This window comes from Panthera tigris, chromosome D2 (assembly GCF_018350195.1).
Source record: "Panthera tigris isolate Pti1 chromosome D2, P.tigris_Pti1_mat1.1, whole genome shotgun sequence".
In the NCBI taxonomy this organism is placed as follows: domain Eukaryota; kingdom Metazoa; phylum Chordata; class Mammalia; order Carnivora; family Felidae; genus Panthera; species Panthera tigris.
Window position 1 is genome coordinate 80,552,365 of NC_056670.1, and position 21,507 is coordinate 80,573,871.

Sequence of the window (21,507 nt, forward strand, 5' to 3'; positions counted from 1 at the left end):
AGCCCTTAACCTAGGGCCTGTGCAGACTCAGAGACTCCAAGAAATCCAAGGTCCAAGGACCTTTTGAAGGCGATATCGAAATATGGGAACTTTTCCAAATTACTGACTGACAAGTATTATCATCGATGACATAAACCATCAACAGAAATGCTCAGCAGAGGAAAACAGGCAGCTCCCTTGTGTTTATTAAACTTTGCAGAGGCAGTAATTTGCTGAATGACACCGGGTTGGTTGCGAGAGTTTAGTCTCATTTTAAAGGTGCATAATATGCACCAGACTCAAAGGAGCAGGCCCTTTATCTCCCATAAGATGTTACAAATTGGTGGGGTCAGAGGAAGAGAAGTCTAAGTTTTAGATTCCAGAAGCATATTTAATCGACAGAGCCTTCCTATGGGAAGTTCACCATCTGACCCCAACAGCTTGTGGAAGGCACTCAAGCGACACCCTTTGACAAAAGTGCCAGCTTTGAGCACCTCCAAAGGCTGGTGGGAAACCTGGCCAAGGGGACGGTCACATTCCAGCTGAGACAAGAAATCGTCTGAGGTTACAAAGGACACAGCAGGACCCTGGTCAAAATCTCCTCCCAACCCATGAGCAAAGGCAAGTGTGGCTTTCAAAGGACCCGTGTTCTGCAGAAATAAAGAGCAAAACACATTTCTTCTTGTACATGGAGAAAAACACTCATTGATGAATTGAGTCCTTGGAATTTCAGGGTTCAGATGCACCTGGCTCGGGCTGTTCGGGCTACAGTTTCAAAAATCAACTTGATCCTATCCAGGGTCAAGGCCAGAATATAAGCTAACGTGTGTGGTTAAGGAGACCCTGGAATGTACGTTGTGTTTCCTGGATCATCCCATTTCCTTAGAGATGAAGCACTTATGGGTCAGAGCAGATGGCGGAAAGGGGGTGAGTACACAGAATTCTTGCCCTAGGGACTCTGCTCAAGGGGCTGAATTCATATCTTTCTATTCTACTATGTGGCCTCTGTGTCAGTGAGTTCATTTCATCATCATTTTGAAGATGGGATCCTTTTCTTTTTTCATATTTTTGTTATTTTCATTTATTAAAAAAATTTTTTTTAAATATGAAATTTATTGTCAAATTGTTTTCCATACAACACCCAGTGCTCATCCCAACAGGTGCCCTCCTCAATACCCATCACCTGCCCTCCCCTCCTCCCACCCCCCCCCACCCCCCCATCAACCCTCAGTTTATTCTCAGTTTTTAAGAGTCTCTTATGGTTTGGCTCTCTCCCTAACTTTTTTTTTTCCTTCCCCTTCCCCATGGTCCCTTAAAAAACTTGTGGGGGTTGATTAATCTCCTTTCCTACCATGCTGTATTAACTTGCTTTCATTTAGCCTGATGAGAAAGTCTGGTGAGAAAAATCAACATGGCAGCATGTTAAAATCTCAATTTCACTTTTTTTTTTCTCATTTTTGACTTTATTTCTAACCCCCCAGATATCTCAGTCTACCTTCCCCTTGGTCTCTGAAAGAACTCTCTTTGGCTTCAAGCTGATCCTATCTCTTCCCCTCTCCTATTCTCTCGTTGGGGGTCTCTGAAAATACATGTGACTTCCCGTTCTGTCCAGGTGAGAACAAGCCCTCGCTGTGCCAGAAACCAAACCCACGTTTCCAAAAACAACGTAATACACTACTGCGTTTCCTTCCAAAGTAATTTCCTGGCTGGAAATACTCATGACACCCAGAGTGCAGAAATGACTTCTTCACACCTAAAGGCTGAGAAACCGGGCTTGATTTTCCCAAATCTGCATCTCCATGGTCTGGCCAGGATCCAGGATTTATTAACGTTTCCTTCTAGGTGCAAAGAATTGGATGCCAAAGTTGCAGGAAGGAGTGGATTTAGGAAAACAAACCAACCTCCTAAGTGGGTTCCTGGACAGGACGCTTCTCAACGGGCCCCCCTCCAGACTTATATTTATGATGCAAGAGAGCCCCGGTGTCTTACTTTTCCGTCCGCACACTTTGTGCCCGCAAGCACAAGCCCGGGGTCCGGCATGTCATTGCCCAAGTACACGTGGGTCCCACGGCACAGAATCCGCCCTCCTTCCTGCAGCGGGATATTCGTTTCGATGGAAACGGCATTGGTACCGATGACGGGCCGGCTGGCGCCTCCTTGACACTGGATTTTCCCGCATTTAGCATCTCTGGAAGGGCAAGAACAGAGAGTCCCAAAGAGGGAAAGTTTGGGAGCAGCCCTTGGTGATGGAGGAAGTCCAGAGTGATGGCGTGGTCCGGCCGCAGCTTCCGTACCTCATCTCGCATTTGGCAAAGGAACTCTTGAAGTCTTTGCCACAGTTGCCGTAAGGGTCCCCTGCGGAGTTGACTCTCTCAAAGCAGATCCCAGGGGCCGGTTTAGCACCTGAAACAGAAGCAAAGAAGCAGAAGATGTTATTTCTAGAAACGTCTCTTTTATTTTTTGATTTTTACAAATTTATTTATTTTCAGAGAAACAGAGACAGCATGAGTCGGGGAGGGGGAGAGAGAGACGGGGTCGGGGGAGAGAGAATCCCAAGCAGGCTCCCCGCTGTCAGCACAGAGCCTGATGTGGGGCTCAAACCCGTGAAACTGCGAGAACATGACCTGAGCCAAAACCGAGAGTCGGATGCTTACCTGACTGAGCCACCCAGGCGCCCCTAAACACGTCTCTTTCTTTAACCTGTAGCTGATTCCTTTTCATCAGCCAAGAGCAGACGTGATTAGCATCTCATTAAAACCCAACAAAGCAAAGCAAAGAAACAACAGACCCTCGCAACAGCTGCGATCAACACTGGGTTCAGACGTGGACCTCCACAGGAAGCTACCGGAGGAAACTCCCATTTTCCCGTTCTCTGTTTTTCAAAAACCGCGTTGAGCGGCCTCTCCAAACTCCCTTTGAAAGGCATTATCCCGAACTGGACACACTTCTCTGTCATGGAACAAGGCAAGGTCTCTGGCTCAACAGTATCACGTTCCTGTTTTTTTTTGTTGTTGTTTTTCTTTAAAGTTACTTCATGTTGAGAGAGAGGGGGATGTGGGGGAGGGGTAGGAGTGGGGGGAGGGGAGAGAGAGAGAGAGAGAGAGAGAGAAGAGAAGAGGAGAGGAGAGAGAATCCTAAGCAGGCTCCGTGCTGTCGGCGCAGAGCTGGACGTGGGGCTCGATCTCCCGAACGGTGAGATCACGACCTGAGCTGAAATCGAGTTGGACTTTTGACCGGCTGAGCCACCACGTCACGTTGTTCTTACAGCACCCACCCCAGAGGCCCCCTTCTGCCCACAGTGTGGTTGCGCCACTGACATACCCAGCCTCTGCCCGCTACCCACCTTCTCCCTTCTTCCTCTTTTTCATCTACTTACTGGAGGTCGGGGGATGGTAAGGATGAGTCTCGGCGTTGAGCCCGTACTTCGCTCTTAAATTAATCCTATTCGATGGCACTTTGATCAAAATACCTGGATCTAATTAATCAAAGCAGCTGGGAAAAACTGTCGTCTAAAATATCAACAACTCAACGGTTGTCTGCATATATGCGTGGGCCCTATCTACTTATTACTTGGCTGTCTGGCTTTGTCTCTCCTTCATTCTTCCCTCCCATCCGTCCTACCTGCCTACCAACCCAGCTGTCCGTCCGTCTGTCCACCCATCCACCCACCTCCCGTCATGTTGCAGACTTCAATCGTACACAGATTTATCCGGTACTTACTATCTGCCAGGCACTGGGGGTACAGCGTTGGCCCCATGAGGACAAGACTTCTGCTTGCTTTCAAATTGCAAGAAGAAAGAAAAGCAAACAAATGAACGCGCCTGAAGTCCAGTGGAGGGCAACGTGATGAAGGAAACGGGAGAGCGAGAGGGGCCAGGGGGCTGTTGTTCTAAGCAGACTGGTCCCTCCTCTGAGAGGGGGGGACCAGGAGCCAAACTCCATAACTCAATCCTACCAGGGATCCTAAGACGGAGGTCTCATTTTCCCATTTTATGGACAAGAAAACCAGGACTGAAGAGGTTAAGTATGTTGCCTAAAGCCAGACGGCGGGGCCGTCTGAGGGCAGAGCTCAGCCTGCCCCCTCCGGTGCTCTCAGGTGTATCGAGGCCTCACAGGCACTGGGCCCTGCATGGGCCTTGAGGACACAGGGCAGAAGAAGACCCCCTCTCCCCCACACTGCTGAGGGGAGCGACGGGCAGGTGCACACGGGTAACAGGGCAAGAGCCATGATACGCACTCACGTGCAGCCCAGGTGATCCCAGACGTAGGTGGATAAGGGGTTCAGCGCTACTGCCGTGTATGGAGAGGGCGACCAAATGAGGTTATGATAAGATGGCTTTGTTCTTCTCTCCCTGCCTCAGAACACCAGGATACAGGAGACCAGCAGTTTCCAGCAGATGCTAAGCCCCTGGAACTGGGTAGGCAGGGTTGATATCACTCTGCCATGATGCTGTTTTGATGCTATATAGGTTCTGTCGTTCTTACTATTATTAAGTAACTTATCTCCTAAGAAATGCGGCCACGTTAAAAACAAAAAACAAAAAAAAACCCAAACATTGTTGCAATTTGAATGTGTGAATTGATGAGTTAGTTTTCCTTATAGGGCAAAAAGAGATTTCTACACATATTAAAAATTTTTTTTAATGTTTATTATTTTTGAGAGAGAGAGAGAGAGAGACAGAGAGAGCAAGACAGAGAGCAAGCAGGAGAGGGGCAGACAGAGAGGGAGACAGGGAATCGGTAGCAGGCTCCAGGCTCTGAGCTGTCAGGACAGAGCCCGAGATGGGGCTCGAACTCACGGACCGCGAGATCATGACCTGAGCCGAAGTCGGCTGCTTAACCGACTGAGCCACCCAGGTGCCCCAAAGATTTCTATATGTCTATATGGCTGTATGTGTGTGTGTATAAACAGATCTCTGAGCAGTTTCAGACACATGAGCTTGTAAACAGGGTCACGAGGATGAGGGTTAGCCTGGGGTGTACAGAAGGTTAAGAACAAAAAGGGAGGAAGAGAGAGAAAGAGACGGGTGTCCACAATGATTTAAAAGAAAGAGGTAAGTTAGATGTATGAATACCAAACAAAGTGGGTAAAATAGGACAGGGAGTCAAGCAAAGGTATACAAATGGTATTTAAGCAAGTATGAAACATTTTCTAAGAGAGAACCGGATCCCTGCTGGGGAATCTGGACCCAGAACACAAAACTGGGTCTTCTAGGGTAGGGTGGGTTTGGGACTTAACGTCCCAAATGCCAATGGGCTGCCTGGCTTAGAAAACCAGGTGTCTGGTCAGCGCAACGACTGTAAAATCACGAGAGGCTATAGAAGCCACCGCACACGTAAGGAGAGCTGCCATTTTCCCGAAGAGAAAATCGCACAGGAAAGGCGATGGCCAATTTGAATGTGCACATTTGGAGCAACGTGGGTGATGGGGTCAAGAGTCATAGAACATATTGTCGGTTAACTTGATGAGAAATATCGAAAAGTCACATTTTAATTAAGAGATATTACTTTTTTCTTTTACTCTCCTGTATCGTGAAACAACACTCCCAGCTTGTTTACATTTCTCTTTGGTCTTAAGGTCTTTGGTCAACTGATCTTTGACCAAGGTGCCAAGAATACACAACAGGGTAAGGACAGTCTCTTGAATAAATGGCGCTGGGAAAACTGGCCATACACATGCAAAAGAATAAACGGGACCCTTATCTAATAACACCAGACACAAAAATGAACTCAACACGGAGTAATGACTTCAGTGTAAGACTTGAAACTATAAAAAGGAAAGAAGAAAACGTAGAGGAAAACCTTCCTGACGTTGGTCTTGGCAAAGATCTCTTGGGCAGGATGCCCAAAGCACAGGCAACAAAAGCAAAAAGAAAGTGGGGCCACATCAAACTGAGAGGCTTCTGAATGGTAGAGGAAAAAAATCAACAAAATGTGAGACGACCTACAGAAGGGGAGAAAATATCTGCAACCCATACATCTGACAAAAGGTGAATATATAAAATATATAGGGAACTTCTACAAGTCAGTAGCAAAAAATCCCAAATGACCAGATTAAAAGATGGGCAAAGGAACTGAATAGACATTTCTTCAAAGAAGACGTGCAAATAGCCAACAGTTACAGGAAAAGACACTCAACATCACTGATTATCAGGAAAATACAAGTCAAAACCACAATGAGCTATCACCTCGCACCAGTTAGGATGGCTGTTACTAAAAACATGAAAGATAACAAGCGTTGGCAAGGATGCTGAGAAAAGGGAAGCTTCATACCCTTATACCATACGTTGTAGGAATGTCAACAGATACAGCCTTTGCAGAAGACAGTGTGTAAATTCCGCAAACAACTAAAAACAGAACTACCATATCGCCAGCAGTCCTGCTCCTAGGTATACATCCAAAGGAATCGAAATCAGGATCTTGAAGAAATATCTAAACTCCCATGTTCACTGCAACATTATTCACAATGGCCAAGACATGGAACCAACCTGTGTCCATTGATGGATGAATGGATAAAGAAAATGTGGTATATGCATACAACTGAAGATTACTCAGCCTTAAAAAGTAAGGAAATCCTGCCCTTTGAGACAGCCTGGATAAACCTGGAGGACATAATGAATGCTAAGTGAAAGAAGTCAGACACAGAAAGATCAACACTGCGTGATCTCACTTACAGGTGGAATCTAAAAAGTCAAACTGACAGAAGCAGAGAGTAGAACGGTGGTTGCCAGGGGCAGGGGGGAGGTGTGGGGAGACGTGAGGAGGTATTAGTCGAAGAGTACAAAGTTTTCGTTGTGAAAAATTAGTCCTAGAAACCTACTATACAGCAGAGTCTCTAGTTAATATAAAATTTTGCCAAGAGGGTAGATCCTAATGCTAAGTGTTCGTTCTCTCTCTCATACACACGCACACACACACACACACACGCACACACACGAAGAGAGGTATGACCTTTTAGAGGCGATGAATGTGTTTATGGCATCCATTGTGGCGACGGATGTACACTCATCTCCAAGCTCGTCAAGTTGTACACATTAAATACCTACAGCTGCGTGTATGTCAACCACACCTCAATAAAGTGATTACAAAAAGTCTGTTTTCTGCAGCCCATCCTCTGTATTTCTAGCTCATGTTGATGCTGACCTTTTTACTCTGTTGTGATGTTGTCACTGGAAATCTTATTCTTAGGTTCAAGTACCCACTCCTCCAACAATGAGTCTTCTGATTTTACTGTTTTCTATTTGCTCAGAGGGTACATACTCAGGATCTCCAGAAGCTGATCATTTATCCTGTTGCTTGTCAAAGTGATCTTTTCAAGGATCCTTTACCAGAACAACAACAACAACAACAACAACAACAACAACAACAACAAAAGGCGGAGGCATGAAGTCACACCCTAGGAACAGTAATTAAACATACGACGAACGTCCCCGTCTTTTCGGAAACCCAATCTTGTCCATCAGCCTCAACCAGGCTCCTAAATAGCACTGATAGAGGCTCCCGAGGCCCGATGCACCTTTCCGACAGGACTGTGAGAGTCAAAAGATATGATCGAGAGATGAATAGGTCAGCAGTCAACCAAGCTTTCTGACGGATAATTTCTTGAGGGGGGGGAAACCATGCTTTATATCTGGGCATGTATGGGATCCAAGAAAAACAGTGACCGTTTATCGAATTTCCATTGCTTTTGGAAGGCCGCCTGCCTTCTCTGGTCTCTCTAAGCAGCCATGCTGCAGAGTTGGAAGGGCAAGAGACTTGGGCCTGAGAATAATGTAGGCTGATCTGGTGTCAACCCTACATACCAAGAGACCCGGTAACATGGGGACAAGTGCATCACCTGACTCAGAGGTGCTGTGAGACTCAGTGAGGCCCCAACACACGGCAGGCTCTCAGTCAAACTGAATTATAATAAGGACAGCCATCGATCACGGGGAAGGGGAAGTCTGGCTCCTGGACATTAAGAGTGGGAGAATGGGTGAGGGAGAAAGAGAGCTCCTCGTGCCTGGCCAGGTTTGCAACACCTACTTTACTTGCACTAGTTCATGGTTCTATCAACAGGGACTTGACATCTGTCTCCTTCACCGAGGATTGTCCCCAGTGCCTCGCACATCAGAGGAAACCAATGAAAAGTGTCGAATGACAGGATAAGTAATTTCTGAACCTACCTTGGGACATGAGGGGGAAGAGACTCTCCGAATCTGAAACACTGGGAAGTTTTGTACATACTCTGTATATTAAATAACAACTCTAGTCGCAGCTCAAGGACTTCAACTTCCCTACACCTCTCCCCTCCCGACTCATTTCAGGGAGTGAAGCTCCCCATGGCTCCACATCCCGTGGTCGTTCTGGGCGCCCTCCCAGCCTGCGCTGGGTGAGCCCCTAGAGCGTCATCTCACCGCACAGGCACTAAGCACCATCTTGAAAGAGGTAGTAGGAGATCTCAAGTACAGACATTTGGGTCTGAGTCATTTTTATACTCTGGGAACCAAGGTCATCTTCCCTGTAATTCCTTCCCTCGCCCTTAAACCAACCAGCACACACATTTTAAATGAATGAACGTATTTTAGATCACCAACATACCATCGGTTGAGTACCCCCACTATTGGGTATCGTGCTGGGTCCGGCACGCAGGATCTTTAATCCTTACAGCCACCCCTGTAAGGTCTACGGACCCCGCTTCACCGATTCAAACACCAAGGCTCAACTTGCTGAAGATGATAATGTTGGGGAGGTGGTAAAGCTGGACTTGACTCACGGATCCAATGCCGAAGCCCACGGTCCTTCTATTCAGCTGCAATCTCCCTCTTAGAAACCACCTAACTGGCAACACACTCCTCTCCCTGCGGTTCCTTTCTCTCCAGAACCACCAGATGACTCCTGTAATCTGTCCATCCTCAGGCTTGGCTGCATCTCCACCAAATCTTTTTCAGGGAATAACTTGACAGGCTGTGACACTGGCCACCCGTGCTTATTCTCAGGTAACGGTAATGAACGGAGTTGGGTGACATGCCCTTGAGTCTGAGCACACCAGTTGGGGCGGGGGTCTTCCTCCAAGAAGGGGGCAGTGGAGAGAAAGTCGGTAAACATTTTTATGTCTCTTTGCTGAATCTCTACTGACTCAGGAAAAGAAATGAAAATCCCTGACTCTGATAACTTGAAAACTGCTGCAGGCAGAAGTCAGTCCATAAAGAAGCAAAGCTGGGTAGGGCTTGCTCTACTCTGGTATTAATCTGCCCAGTGGCTTGAAAAATGCAGCTTTCTAAAAGTTAACTTTCCGTTTTTCCCAGGAAACCAATAACGGTCTAGATCCAAGACTTACTCATTTTAGTTCTCACCCAGAACTTGAGGGAGCAAGAAATGCCATGTCACACTTTACCACTGGTGTATCATCACCGGGACATGTCAGTGACATGGCTTGCTACAATGTGGCAAAGAAAACTCACATTTGGAAGAAAATTAGGTCATGCTTTCATCAGCTACGTGAACTTGGGGATGGGACGGATCTCTCTCTGTGACATCAAAGACCAGAACCCATACTCAATCCCTTGTCACGGGGCTTCTTCATCTGTTTATCTAGAGAATCAATAGAAAGCACATGATCATGTGTACTTCTTGGTCAACCTCCACGGATGAGATCTTTGGCATTCTCCATCCTCAAGCACTTAGGGGCTGACAGCTTTCGTCAATGCTCAGAAATGGCTGTTTTAATTTGGGTGGGGACATGGTGCCTGGAGGATGGGGCAGAACCCTGCTTCCAGTGCTTGTTCTTGGGGCGCCTGGGTGGCTCAGTCGGTTAAGGGTCTGACTCTTGATTTCGGCTCAGGTCACCATCTCACGGTTGGTGGGTTCCAGCTCCGTATCGGGCTTTGTGCGGACAGCGTGGAGCCTGCTTGGGATTCTCTCTCTGCCCTTCCCCTGCTTGCTCTCTCTCTAGCCCTCTCTCAAAATAAATCCATGAAACAAACTTAAAAAAACAAAAACGGAAACAAAAGCGACGCTTGTTCTCATCCAGTTGGGCTGGTCTTTCCTGCCCTGGGGTCTCTACGTTGGGATGAGAAATCGTGGCACGAGAAACACGGAGGTTTAAAGGCCAAGAGGTTTAAAATGACCGAAACTTATTTTAGAAGTACAAAAGCAGCTGGGACCGGATTCAGATCATAACATGCCCGGCCGCCGCCCCACCTGCCATTTCAGGCTGTAGGCGGGGCCGCGCGGGGTTCTGTGCCGCCTCCGGGGGCCGGCAAGCTTCCGGCTGGAGGCGGGGCACTGCTCGGCACCGCCCCTTCCAGCACAGCCCGCTGCACTGGGGCCAAACCCCTCCTGGGGAGGAATCTCTCCAGCGTGGGAGAGCCTGTGCCCACAGCACGGGAGGAGACTCCAGTCCGGCCACAGTGCTCCGTCCCACACGTCGGAAGATGGGTCAATGATGGATGATGGACCAAAGCCAAGTAAATCAGCGTTTTCCTTGGAACCTGCCTGCTGGAGCCCGTTGGAGAAGGGTCCTGGGCTGCTGTGTTCCTTCGCATTGCTGACTGTGTCCTTCCAGGCCTTCTCCCACCACCACCTTCCCGTGAGGCTGGACCCGGCCCTCCTTCTCTCGACCGTGCTGTGGGGGCTTCCCCTCCTTGCATTCGCCACGCTTGCTCTCTTGCCTCCTGTGATGTCCCAAGGCTCCTTCCTCCCACTGTAAAAACCCAGCAGACAGGGACAGTGCCTCAGGCCCGCACAGAGCAGGTGCGTGCCAAGAAGGAGTGCAGAGCCACAGGGAAAGCAATCTGGGGAAGGCACATCGTGTCTCAACTGCCTTCCCCAGAGGAAGTCAATTATGATTTCTGCCGAACAAGGCATCTCGGGTAAACGGATGCGGTCTCCTGGCTTATCTTTACTGTGACTCTGGATTTTCACTTACTCATTTACATCAAAGGAAGTATTACTGTGCGGTCGGACGGGGAAAGAAGATCTAAGGTCATCAAAAGACAGACATTTTACAAATACAGGCGAAGTAAGAAACCTTATCGGCGGGAAAACCGGAAAGGGGGCTCAGGGCTGACCTTGGGAACAGATACAGCTCTTGCATTAAAAGAAAACATTAAAAGCAGCAGAGTAGAAGACCCAAACCCCAGAGGCAACATCCCGCGCGCCCTGGCTGTGTGCAGACCCAGCAGAGACCAGTTCCGACAGCGGACCAGGACTCACCCAAGTGACTCTCGTGGCTTTTGTGTGCAAGTGGCCGTCCGGCATTTCTCTCAGAGCCACAATGGTCAATAATTTCAAAAGTGCAAATGACTTCTACCCACTGGTAAGAGGTTATAAAGGCACAGGTTTGGGTTCAAAGTTGCCACGCTTAAAAATATCTGTCTTCCCATTTTCACGAAGAGACTTCACGTCTGTCTCTTGAGAAGCAAAATGACAACCGTTTTCTTATCGCCACTCTATCACATCCATCTACAGCCTTTGGATTCTTAACAATGGAACACTTAGAGGTTCTGCCATTATCAAGAGATAAAATTTAGCCTTTCAGAGGGAATTCTGACATCACGCTGGTAGTTTACAATGACACAGAAAGTGATGGGTTTTAATTACCAGTCTTATCTTCAGAGTGATAAAACTTATATTTGGGATTGTAGTTTGGAAGTTTGACTGTCATTATGCCTGTTGAAAGGAGATGATGACATCTTGCATTAAGCCCACAATTTACTTGATCTAATCTCTTCCTTAAAATGACTTTATTACGCAAATGATCTTCTGCCATTTGGGCGGATGGGCTCCTCCCTCCCTGTCACTAACTGTCCCAGCCCCCTGATGCTCACTGCTCCACCCAGAGACAAAGGCACTCTTATAAGCAACTGAAGGTCCTGTTGGTCTCCTCGTATTTCTCCCTCTCTCTTCTCCAAATTGACCTTTGCGTTCAACGGAAAATGGAGCCCAAACGAACAAATCTTATCATTGCTTTCTCACGCAGCGGGACAGAAGGGAGACCTTCCCGACTCTTGGACGATAGGACTCTTGGCAAGAGCGTCTCTCGCTTCCCGTTGCTCGTCACCAGAGTGGTAGACGATTAGCAAATGTTCCGCTCCAGGTGTATCATCATAACGCAAACTCATTTAAACCAGCCTTGCAGATAAACACTGAATATCTACCAGCCCATAAAAATCGTCTGGCCAGCTCACACTGCATAAATCAAGCGACGCTATTTTCTGGTGAGTGATAAAATAGATAAAACGAACGTATTTCAGGACTCCCCTGATGCAAATTGTTTGTGGCTCTCGACGTGCAGTTATCTGTAAGATTAATTTCCAAGTCACGCTTTCAGTCACCATGGTTCAGATAGACAACACTGGCAAAAGTGAATTTTCTGCCCGAAGAAAAATACCCAGCTTATTTCAGAAGGAATAAAGGTCATCTCACATTGACAGAAAATCTTTGTGGTTATTAAGTCCAAACTGGACTAAGTGAGCTAAATACAAGTTACAGTTTGAACTGCAGATAACATTTCTGTGTTTGACACCAACATATAAAGTCTTGAGATGTAACATTTGTGGAAGAAAAATTGGGGACAGGGAAGAATTTAAGCTCCTCGCCAACGAGAACATTACCGACATTAATTAGGAAAGGAGACAAATGAACAAAAACCCCAAAAGGTATTCTAGAAGTATCTTACATTGGGGGCACCTGGGTGGCTCGGTCCGTTAAGCATCTGACCTCGGCTCAGGTCATGACCTCACGGTGGGGGAGTTCGAGCCCGGCATTGAGGCCCACATCGGGCTCTGCGATGACTGTTCGAATGCTGCCTGGGGTTCTCTCTCTCTGCCCCTCTCTCTCTCTCTCTGCCCCTCCCCCATCTTGCACTCTGTCTCTCTCAAAATAAATAAATAAACCTAAAAAAAAAAAAAAACAGAAGAAGAAAAGTATCTTACTTTGCTAGTTGGGGTTTGGAGGCATATGTTTTGAATTTTCTGTCATTCTATTTGCAGAAAGATTTGGAAGCAGGATGAATTTATTGAAATATGATGCTGGATTGAGAAACGTCCATTTCAAAAGGGAATAGTTAGCTGGAAGGCAGGGCTTTCTCCGGTCAGCGTTTGGGTAGCCAGGTCTGGAGGGTAATGGACCTCCTGAGCATAAATGGACACTTCCGGATGGCTCCACAGTTCAGTTGGGTCACTGGGGTACGCGTGGCACAGGCCAGGAGTAGACGCTCAATGAATCCTGGAGCTCTGGGCTACTGGGGCTCGTGGGGAGCCTAAAATGACCCTAATGCAAATATGCTTCAGCTCCCCAGGCATTTGCTAATCATGGTGAAACGAGATACGGCAAATGTGTCCCTGACAGTAAGTTTTACTCTTCTGAATGGTGAAAAGCTGATTCAAACCAGCCACTGTAACACGGCATTAGAATGTTCCCAGCCCGGTCCCTCTAGTTGGCCAGGGGCCTGGCTGAGGAAGTCACCCCCGCCCCGGGATTGTGACGGTCACACCCCGACTCCACTCCGGGTCCAGGAGATAGTGCAGAGGGACTGTGGGAAGTACGTCACTCTGGCAGACTCGGGCTCTTGAGTCAGCATCTTAGACTAGCAGGACGTTGATGAATGTTTAATAAATGAGAGGACGGGGTGAGAAACGAGGATCTCTGCTCTCCAGGTCACAGACCAAGCTCTGGACAAGCAGGGCTGCCTGAAGTTCCCTGGGGTGGCCCCTTTGCACCTTGACCGTCGCTGTTTCGTATGCAGGAAATACCCTTCCCCTCCCACCCCTGCCGAACGACTTCTCCAAGGCAACCGCATCTAGGACGCCTTCCTGGTTGGCTCCATACCACACTCCGGGTTGAGCCCTCTCTTGACCATGCCTCACCACATCACGGCACTCAGAGAATCTTGCTCACTAGTCCGTGAGCGTCCTGTGAGCTCAATCCCATCTTATTTGCAGAGTTCGGACTTCCTAGGAGCCACGCATCTAGCATGCTACTGCATGGGACACCTTACACATGATGGGTAACAGGCCGGGTTAGAGGATGACGACATACCCACAGGGTAGGCATCTGACAAGCCCCGTGTTACGGACGAGGCACAAAGTTTGAGTAGACCTGTCGAAGGTCACCTGGCTAGTAAGGGGTCTGTTTAGCACCTGTGGCAGGCAGAAAAAGGGCCCCCCAAAGGGGCCTGCCCTCTAATCCTCGGAACCCGTGAATATGTGACCTTACGTGGCAAAGGGACTTGGAAGATGTGATTAAGGATTTGGGGGTGGGGAGTCTCCTGAATGGTCTGAATAGGTGCAACGTAATCATGGGGCCCTTGTAAGAGGGAGGCAGGAGGGTCAGACTCGGAGAAGCTGTGAGCGAGGAAGGAGAAGCCAGAGAGAGACAGAGCCTGGAAGATTCGTGCCGCCGCCCTCGAAGATGAAGGAGGGGCCACGGGCCAAGGAACGCGGGGGCCTCGGGAAGCTGGCGGAGGCGCAGGGATACGCTCTCCCCTACGGCCTGCAGAAGTAACGTCGCCCTGCCAACATCTCGGTTTTAGGGTTTCCAACTCGCAGGGCCAGAAGACGACAGATCTGTGTCGTCGTAAGCCGCTAAATTTGTGGTCATTTGTTACAGCAGCCGCAGGAAACTCATACAGCGCCCTTGAACTAGACCACAAGACAGCTGCACTGCCAGGGAAGGGAAGGAACCCTCTGCGTTTACCCAGGAGGCGGTCAGAGGCCCTTCTGAGAAGGTCCCCGGTGTGGAGGGCCCCCGCTGGTTCTGGCACGCACGTCCTCCGCCCTCCTGAGGAAGTTGGTGCAGCGACCTGAAGTCCAGAGAAGGAGTTGGCTGGAGTGCACTGAACCCCTGAAGCCCCGAGCCTGAGGCGGGTCCCCAAGCTTGTCATTTCCAGGAACGCTGAGGCTCCCTGACGCCAGGAAGGCTCGGTCCATGTGCACTGACCCTCTCACGGCGACCGCGCCACCGCCCCGGCACAGGCCTCCTCAGCCCTCAGGGGGGCGGCAGGGGAGAGGGGAGGGAGCGAGGAGCTCCAGGGGAGCTGCCCTCCTCAGGAGCTGGTGCGGGTCCCCGGGGCCGCCAGGCTGCCAGCCTCACCGTCAGCCACGAGGATGCTGAGAAGTCTCAGGAGGGAACTTCCTACTGCTCTCGCTTTTGAAAAGCTCAGTCCGTGAGTCAGGCTGTCGGTTTGCCTGCCTGTCTGGCTCTCTCTCTTTCTCTCTCTCTGGTCAGGCAGCTTGAGAAGGCCTGATCCGATGAGATAAATACCCGCCTCGGTCACCAGGAATCTAAGGCGCGCAGCCAGCTGAGTCACACGGTGGCGATGGCTCAGAGAGAGCCGCGGAGTTCAAGCTGACCTCACTTTGGAAACGGGGCCAGACGCTGCAATACAGCGGGACACCGGAGAGCACATTGGACTCCGAAGGCTCCAAGTGCTGTGTGTGCTCTGGCCACAGAAGGCCGTTTTGGAAGGGAGCGTCCTGACTCCCCCTGTAACTCGAGAAGCGGGGAGACTGCTGAGTCCGGAGAAAGGCTGGGGAGGAGCGGCCACCAGGGATGCTTCAGGCCACGAGGATGTGGCCTGCAGTGGTAGCCGCTGTCCCAAAGTGACCTCGCTTGACTGAAAGGTGTCTGAAGTCACTGACCCGCTCAGAGCCCAGCCGGGCATCTGACGCGTGTATTTTTTTTTTTTTTTAATTTTTTTTAAACGTTTATTTATTTTTGAGACAGAGAGAGACAGAGCATGAACAGGGGAGGGGCAGAGAGAGAGGGAGACACAGAATCTGAAGCAGGCTCCAGGCTCTGAGCCGTCAGCACAGAGCCCGACGCGGGGCTCGAACTCACGGACCGTGAGATCGTGACCTGAGCCGAAGTCGGCCGCTCAACCGACGAGCCACCCAGGCGCCCCTGACGCGTGTATTTTGAGGGCCTCCCGCTTTGTGCCCGAGTGGACTCGCAGAGCCTGAGGAGCCCCAGGAGAGCTCCTCCCAGACATGGCGAACGGGCTGCACCAGCCCCCGGCTGCACCACGCCACTCCTTCTTGCCCCTCAGGGCCGTCCAAGTACAGAGGGCCATCTTCGGCTGGTGGGGCCACGGGCTCGACGACGGGACCCAATCCTCAGAAACACCGGTCCTTGCTCTCCCTGCTTGGCCACTGCTTTCACACCCCGCTGAACACCCGAGCTTTGATGACCGGTCACCATTTTCTGTCCTCGCTGACTGCCCTCATCATCCCTGAAACCGAAACCTCACACACGAAAGTCTGACAAAGACCCAGTATCGGATTTCCCTTCCTCTAGAGCTTGCCTGGCTCTCTGCCTGGCTGACCACGGTGGCCGTGCCACAGCTGGTGTCCCCGGCCAGCAGTGAGGTCACCTCCGCAGGCGGCGGGGAGGAGGGAGAAGGACAAGACGGGACGGGGGCCGCACTCTTGGAAAGTGCTCTCTGGGGGACTGGATTCGCTGCTGGAATCCCGGAGTGGGGGGGCAGAGGCAGCAAACGCTGGGGTGAGGAGTCCTCGGGGTCCCGGCTGCCCCACGGGGGCCCTGGACCCCCGGCCCCAGAAGATGGGCCAACAGAGAGCCGCGTCCAGGGGCCCGATTCTTCCTCCTGTGGCGTCCCAGCATCCGCTCCACCGCGGAGCTTCCGTGGAAGTTTTGTTCTAGGCCTGGCTCTTGGGCACAGCCGCACAGCGTGCATTACGTATGGCTCTTGGGTCCGTGGGCCTGGGCGCCAATCCCAGCCTTACGCCATCAGGAAGCTGACTTCCGGTCTCTGAATTCGAGCCGCACCTTCTCTGAACCGTAGTCATTTCCCCTACCTCTCTCCTGTCGGAGGGCTGGAAGGGACGAGTCATACGGAACATCTGGCCCAGCATCCTGCACACAGGAAGCAGGGAGTGGACAGCCCCTAACTGCCCCGGCAGCTGCTTCCTGGCCACCTGCCCGTCTGGGTGCCTTTTTCGGGAACGCACACGTCCGCCACTCTGCTTTTAGAACCCGGCTGCCTCACAAGGCTCTCCAACACCTGCCTCCACGTTCTTCCTCTGCACCCCGGGGTCCCGGCCTCCCGCCCTGGCGGCCCTTTCCACACGCCAGCTCGCTGCTCCCTGCGTCAGGAGTGACCCCTCCTTGTCCTTCCTGGTCACAGGCTCCTCACGTGGCGAGTCCGCCAGGACTTTCTCTTGCCCGAGCACCAAGAAGCACTTACGTGATCAGAGCGGGTAGGAAGTTCTATCTGTCTGCCCAACGACTGTTAAGCCATCTGAGGGCAGGGGTCACGGCTGGTCCTCCCCATCGCCCCACAGGGCGCACAGCAGGTGTTCACACATCTCTCAGTGGGCCGCGCTCCGGGCAGTGCCCCTTTCGGCGCGCCCAGCGCCCGGCACGGCCCCGGGTCTTCCAGGGAGCCAATCGCTCCAGCTGAAGGGAGGGAAGCTTTGCAGACGGCGCAGCGGCAGCGACGCTTACGGGAACCGAGCGAGCTCCCCAAGCCCCACGGCTCCGCGCCCACCCAGGGGCGGCCACATACCTGGTCCCCAGAGCGTGACGCACTGCTGCTCGTGGGTCTGACAGATGCCGTTGTAGCAGTAGCCGTCGACGCCCTGACACGGGTGCCCGTCGTGCAGGTACACGTTGGCCGGGCACTGGGGGCTGGCCCCCGTGCAGAACTCGGGGAGGTCACAGGAATTGCTGGAGTCCCTGCATGCCGTTCCCGCAGGCTTCAGCTGGAAGGAGAGGCTGTTTATGGCCCGTGCGCCGCAGGAAAGGGAAGCGGCTTCCCGGCAGCGCTCCTGGGCCGGAGCCGGGGCCGGGCCATCCTCCCGAAGCCTCACATCAAGGGGCGAGGATCCCAAGGGAAGAGAGAGACACGGACAGTCGTTAAATACACAGAATCTTGCTCTGGGCTCTGGGGTTTACCTTTCCACTAGGGAGGGGGGCAATCAAGAGCTGCCTCTTTTTTTTTTCAGTTTTTAACGTTTATGTATTTTTGAGAGAGCGTGAGCAAGGGTGGGGCAGAGAGGGAGACACAGAATCTGAAGGAGGCTCCAGGCTCTGAGCTGTCAACACAGAGCCCGACGCGGGGCTCGAACTCATGAGCCATGAGATGGTGACCTGTGCTGAAGTTGGACGCTTAACCAACTGAGCCACCCAGGAGCCCCAAGAGCTGCCTGTTTTTAATTTCATGCGACATTAGGGTCTTCTGATGAGGAGACAGGCTGGTTGGTGGCACCTGTCACCTCAAAGGAGGCATGGGCAGGGAGTACCGGTCGATGGGCTCCTTAATTCTGAAGATCTCTAGTCGCCACGTGTTTTAAGATGAGGTTTGCTCTTACAGTGTTAGCACTTGTGGCCAAGAGGACAAAAATCATTCCAAGGGCTCGGTGACAATTGTATTTCACTTTGTCATCAAATCATGGACTTGGAAACCTGTCTGTAGGACTTCACGGGGCGGAAGTGAAGCAAGGGAGCCGTAAAAGATGTTAGGAACCATCGGCCGATGCCTCACCTTTCTGTGGTTGAAGAAACCGAGGCTCAGAGTGGCTTGTCAGGGGCTACACGGCCAGCGACCTGCCCCACCCCCGCCCGCCCCCTTCCATGGCCAGCGGCTGTGTGCCCGGGGTGGGGGTGGTGGTGGTGTCACTTCCTTGAACGTCCCCCAGAAGTTAATCACGGAGAGAAAGGGAGGATGGATATTTTAGGCTGAACGTAAGATGCTGTAATGCACTTCTGAATCACGGGGCTGGGTGGGGAGCAGAGAGGGAGTTTCCTGCGAGCCGAATGCCAAGATCAATCGCTTAATTGAAAAAGAAAGTAAGTCTACCCTTGGAACCTTTGAATCAAAAGCTCAGGCTTCTCCTCAGTCAGATCTCAGCTCTGAATGACGAGACAAACAATGGAATTGCCCAAACAAATGGCAATCTGTCATGGCAGCAGCAATGACCAAAGTATCAAAGGGCCGTCACTGTTCGGGCTGGGTGGGCCAATCCTTGTGTTGGGAGGACATCAAGATCAAGGTGGTTACGTATATTCCCTGGAACGACCCGCGTGGCTTCTCAGCCCGGCAGGTAGATGTTCTTGGGATAGAGCGGAGACTGAGTGACCGGGGTGGAGACTCTCTCTCTAGCTGCTCCCATCATGGTAAGAGGACCATGCATCTTACCACCGTCCAGCAGCACAACTGGAGTGTGTCACAGTGAGCCAGAGCTTTGGGGAACAATTCCTTTCCAACCCGTAAATAAATGACTGATCACCGATGACTTAGCATTCAAGTGTGCATTTCACACGAAGATTGGAGGGGGCGCCTGGGAGGCTCAGTGGGCTAAGCATCTGACTCTTGGTTCCGGCTCAGGTCGTGATGGCACAGTTGGTGAGTTCGAGCCCCGAGTCGGGCTCTGCGCTGACACTGCAGAACCTGCTTGGGATTCTGTCTCCCTCTCTCTGTGCCCCTCCCCTGCTCGTGCTTTCTCTTCCTCTCTCTCTCAAAAAAAAAAAAAAAAAAACAGATACATAAATAAAGTGTGCATTTCACACGAAGACTGGACAACAGTGGGGGACACCAGCTTGCATGGTGAGGAGTTACGGTTTTCACGGTAGAGGGGCCGGGAAGCCATCCTGTTGCCTCGCTCGTCCTGTGTCATTGTGGAAGCACCTGAACCCCGGGGTGGCCTCGGGGCCGAGAGAGCTCACCCGACAGTCTTCACAGCACAGCCCGTGTGCGCACACAGCGTCCGGCTTCAGGGTACAGGTGGTGGCATTGCAGCAGACGTTCGTACATTCCTGGGGAGGAGAGCGGGACTCGTTTGACAGGGTCTCGTGGGGCAAGTACTCATGGAAGGCCCGGGCCATAAAGGGAAGGAGCTGAAAACCGGCCTGAGATTATTTTCACATCTAGCAAAGCCAAGCTTCTGTGAAGCTTGCCAAGGTCTGTGAATCCCTGGGAAGAGTGAACAGCACTCATTCCGTGCCTTTCACAGAGGGTAAGGGGAGCGTGCATAGGAAGGCGGGCTGCCCGATCCAGTCAAGTGGGCTGTGGCTGCGGGTCTGTGGGGAGGCCTCTGATTCATGATTCACGCAGGTCTTATTGTAGTGAACGGTCTCGGGATCGCCGGAACACTCTGAACTCACTTTAAAAATATACATAGGCATGTACAAACTCAACTCTTCAAATACTGACCCTTTTAATCTGGAGCATGCCGGCAGGGAATGGGGTCCAATCAATCGTGGAACCACAGTTCCCCGCCCTCCAGCCCAATGTGGTAGCCAAGACTCTTGCTCAGCACAGGTGGCTGTCTCACCCGGACAAGGCACCTCTCAGGTCCGAAACGCACATCAGAATGACCAAGAGGCCGGAAAGGAGGTCTGTGGGATGTGCCCATGGATTTGCAAGGGATTTCAACAGAGAGATCACATATTAGATGGACTGCTCTCTCTGAAAGGACAGAAAATGACCTCCTCTGTTAAGTTGTTCTTCACAAGTGCCCACGTTCTTCTAACAAAAGCCCTACAAGGGATGGGCACCTTTGCTCGGCTCTCCACAAAACGTCCATACATATTACCTACTGCATTTATGAAGTCCTTGTACTTTAGAACATCCCAATAACCTAGAGTTTACACATGTTAGAAGAAAATGAATTATCCGAAAGAAGAGTTCATGGGGTCATTAGTATTAACTCGTGTTAATTAATTAATTAATGTCCTTTTAGTATTAACTAATGCCCTTTTATTTAGGATGTGACATGAGCAGAAGAAGATATATACCATTAGAGTGAAACCAATCATGTAGTATTTTAATAGTATAATATTTTACTCCTGAAAACCATGTTCTGTTAATGAAGTTATCATCAGTATTACAAACGCAATGAATAAAATTTTGTGGATAATCCAGAAGATTTAGGACGATCCTGGATCTCTGAACTGTGTCCTGTGTGAGACTCTATGAATCATGCTCTCATTTGGTGTTTACGACTTGCTCCCATTATACATCCATCCAAAGTTATGAAATTTTAAATTTGCTCAAGGACCTTATAAACATCCGGAGCGTATAACATATACAGTAAGACAAAGTGCCAACCAGAAGTCATGGCTGTAACTTTGATGACAGGAAGGGTTTCTAACTCATGGACTTATATAAGTTTAGGAACTTGCTTTGTTTTTAAAAGGAGTCCACTGATCGATTGCGTTCCTGATCAGTGCCGTCAAATACACAGCAGTGTTGTCATGTTCACTGTGGTCTAAATGGCTCTACTAACGACATACTAACCAAATTACACATTTCCTTGAGCGTCTCCGTTAAATCAGCCATCTGAAAACTAGGTCCTAAGATTCTTTAAGAACCACCTCCTCACCCCCGACCAAATCACTAAAAAATATAAGCAGCAGTTCAAATGGAAATGCAGCCAAGTAGAATGGCTTTGACTTCAAAGGGGCTTGATAATGTGAGAAAGATAACTAAGTTTAAAAGATATTTGCAGGCTACTGTCATTCTATTGACTTTAAACAAGGAGATAAGGCTGCTTTCCCAACCCCGTTAGCTGGATGAATGAGTGA

General features: G+C 50.5%; 1 protein-coding gene across 1 annotated transcript in view; it reads right to left on the reverse strand.

The window, feature by feature from the left end:
• ADAM12 (ADAM metallopeptidase domain 12) overlaps nt 1-21,507 on the reverse strand; it is a 347,118-nt gene that overhangs the window by 35,663 nt on the left and 289,948 nt on the right. The window contains exons 13-16 of the mRNA XM_042961006.1: nt 19,648-19,737; nt 17,489-17,684; nt 2,274-2,382; nt 1,969-2,167 (exon numbers count right to left, since the gene is read on the reverse strand). Coding sequence (XP_042816940.1) covers nt 1,969-2,167; nt 2,274-2,382; nt 17,489-17,684; nt 19,648-19,737 — 594 coding nt within the window. The remainder of the gene's footprint in view (nt 1-1,968; nt 2,168-2,273; nt 2,383-17,488; nt 17,685-19,647; nt 19,738-21,507) is intronic.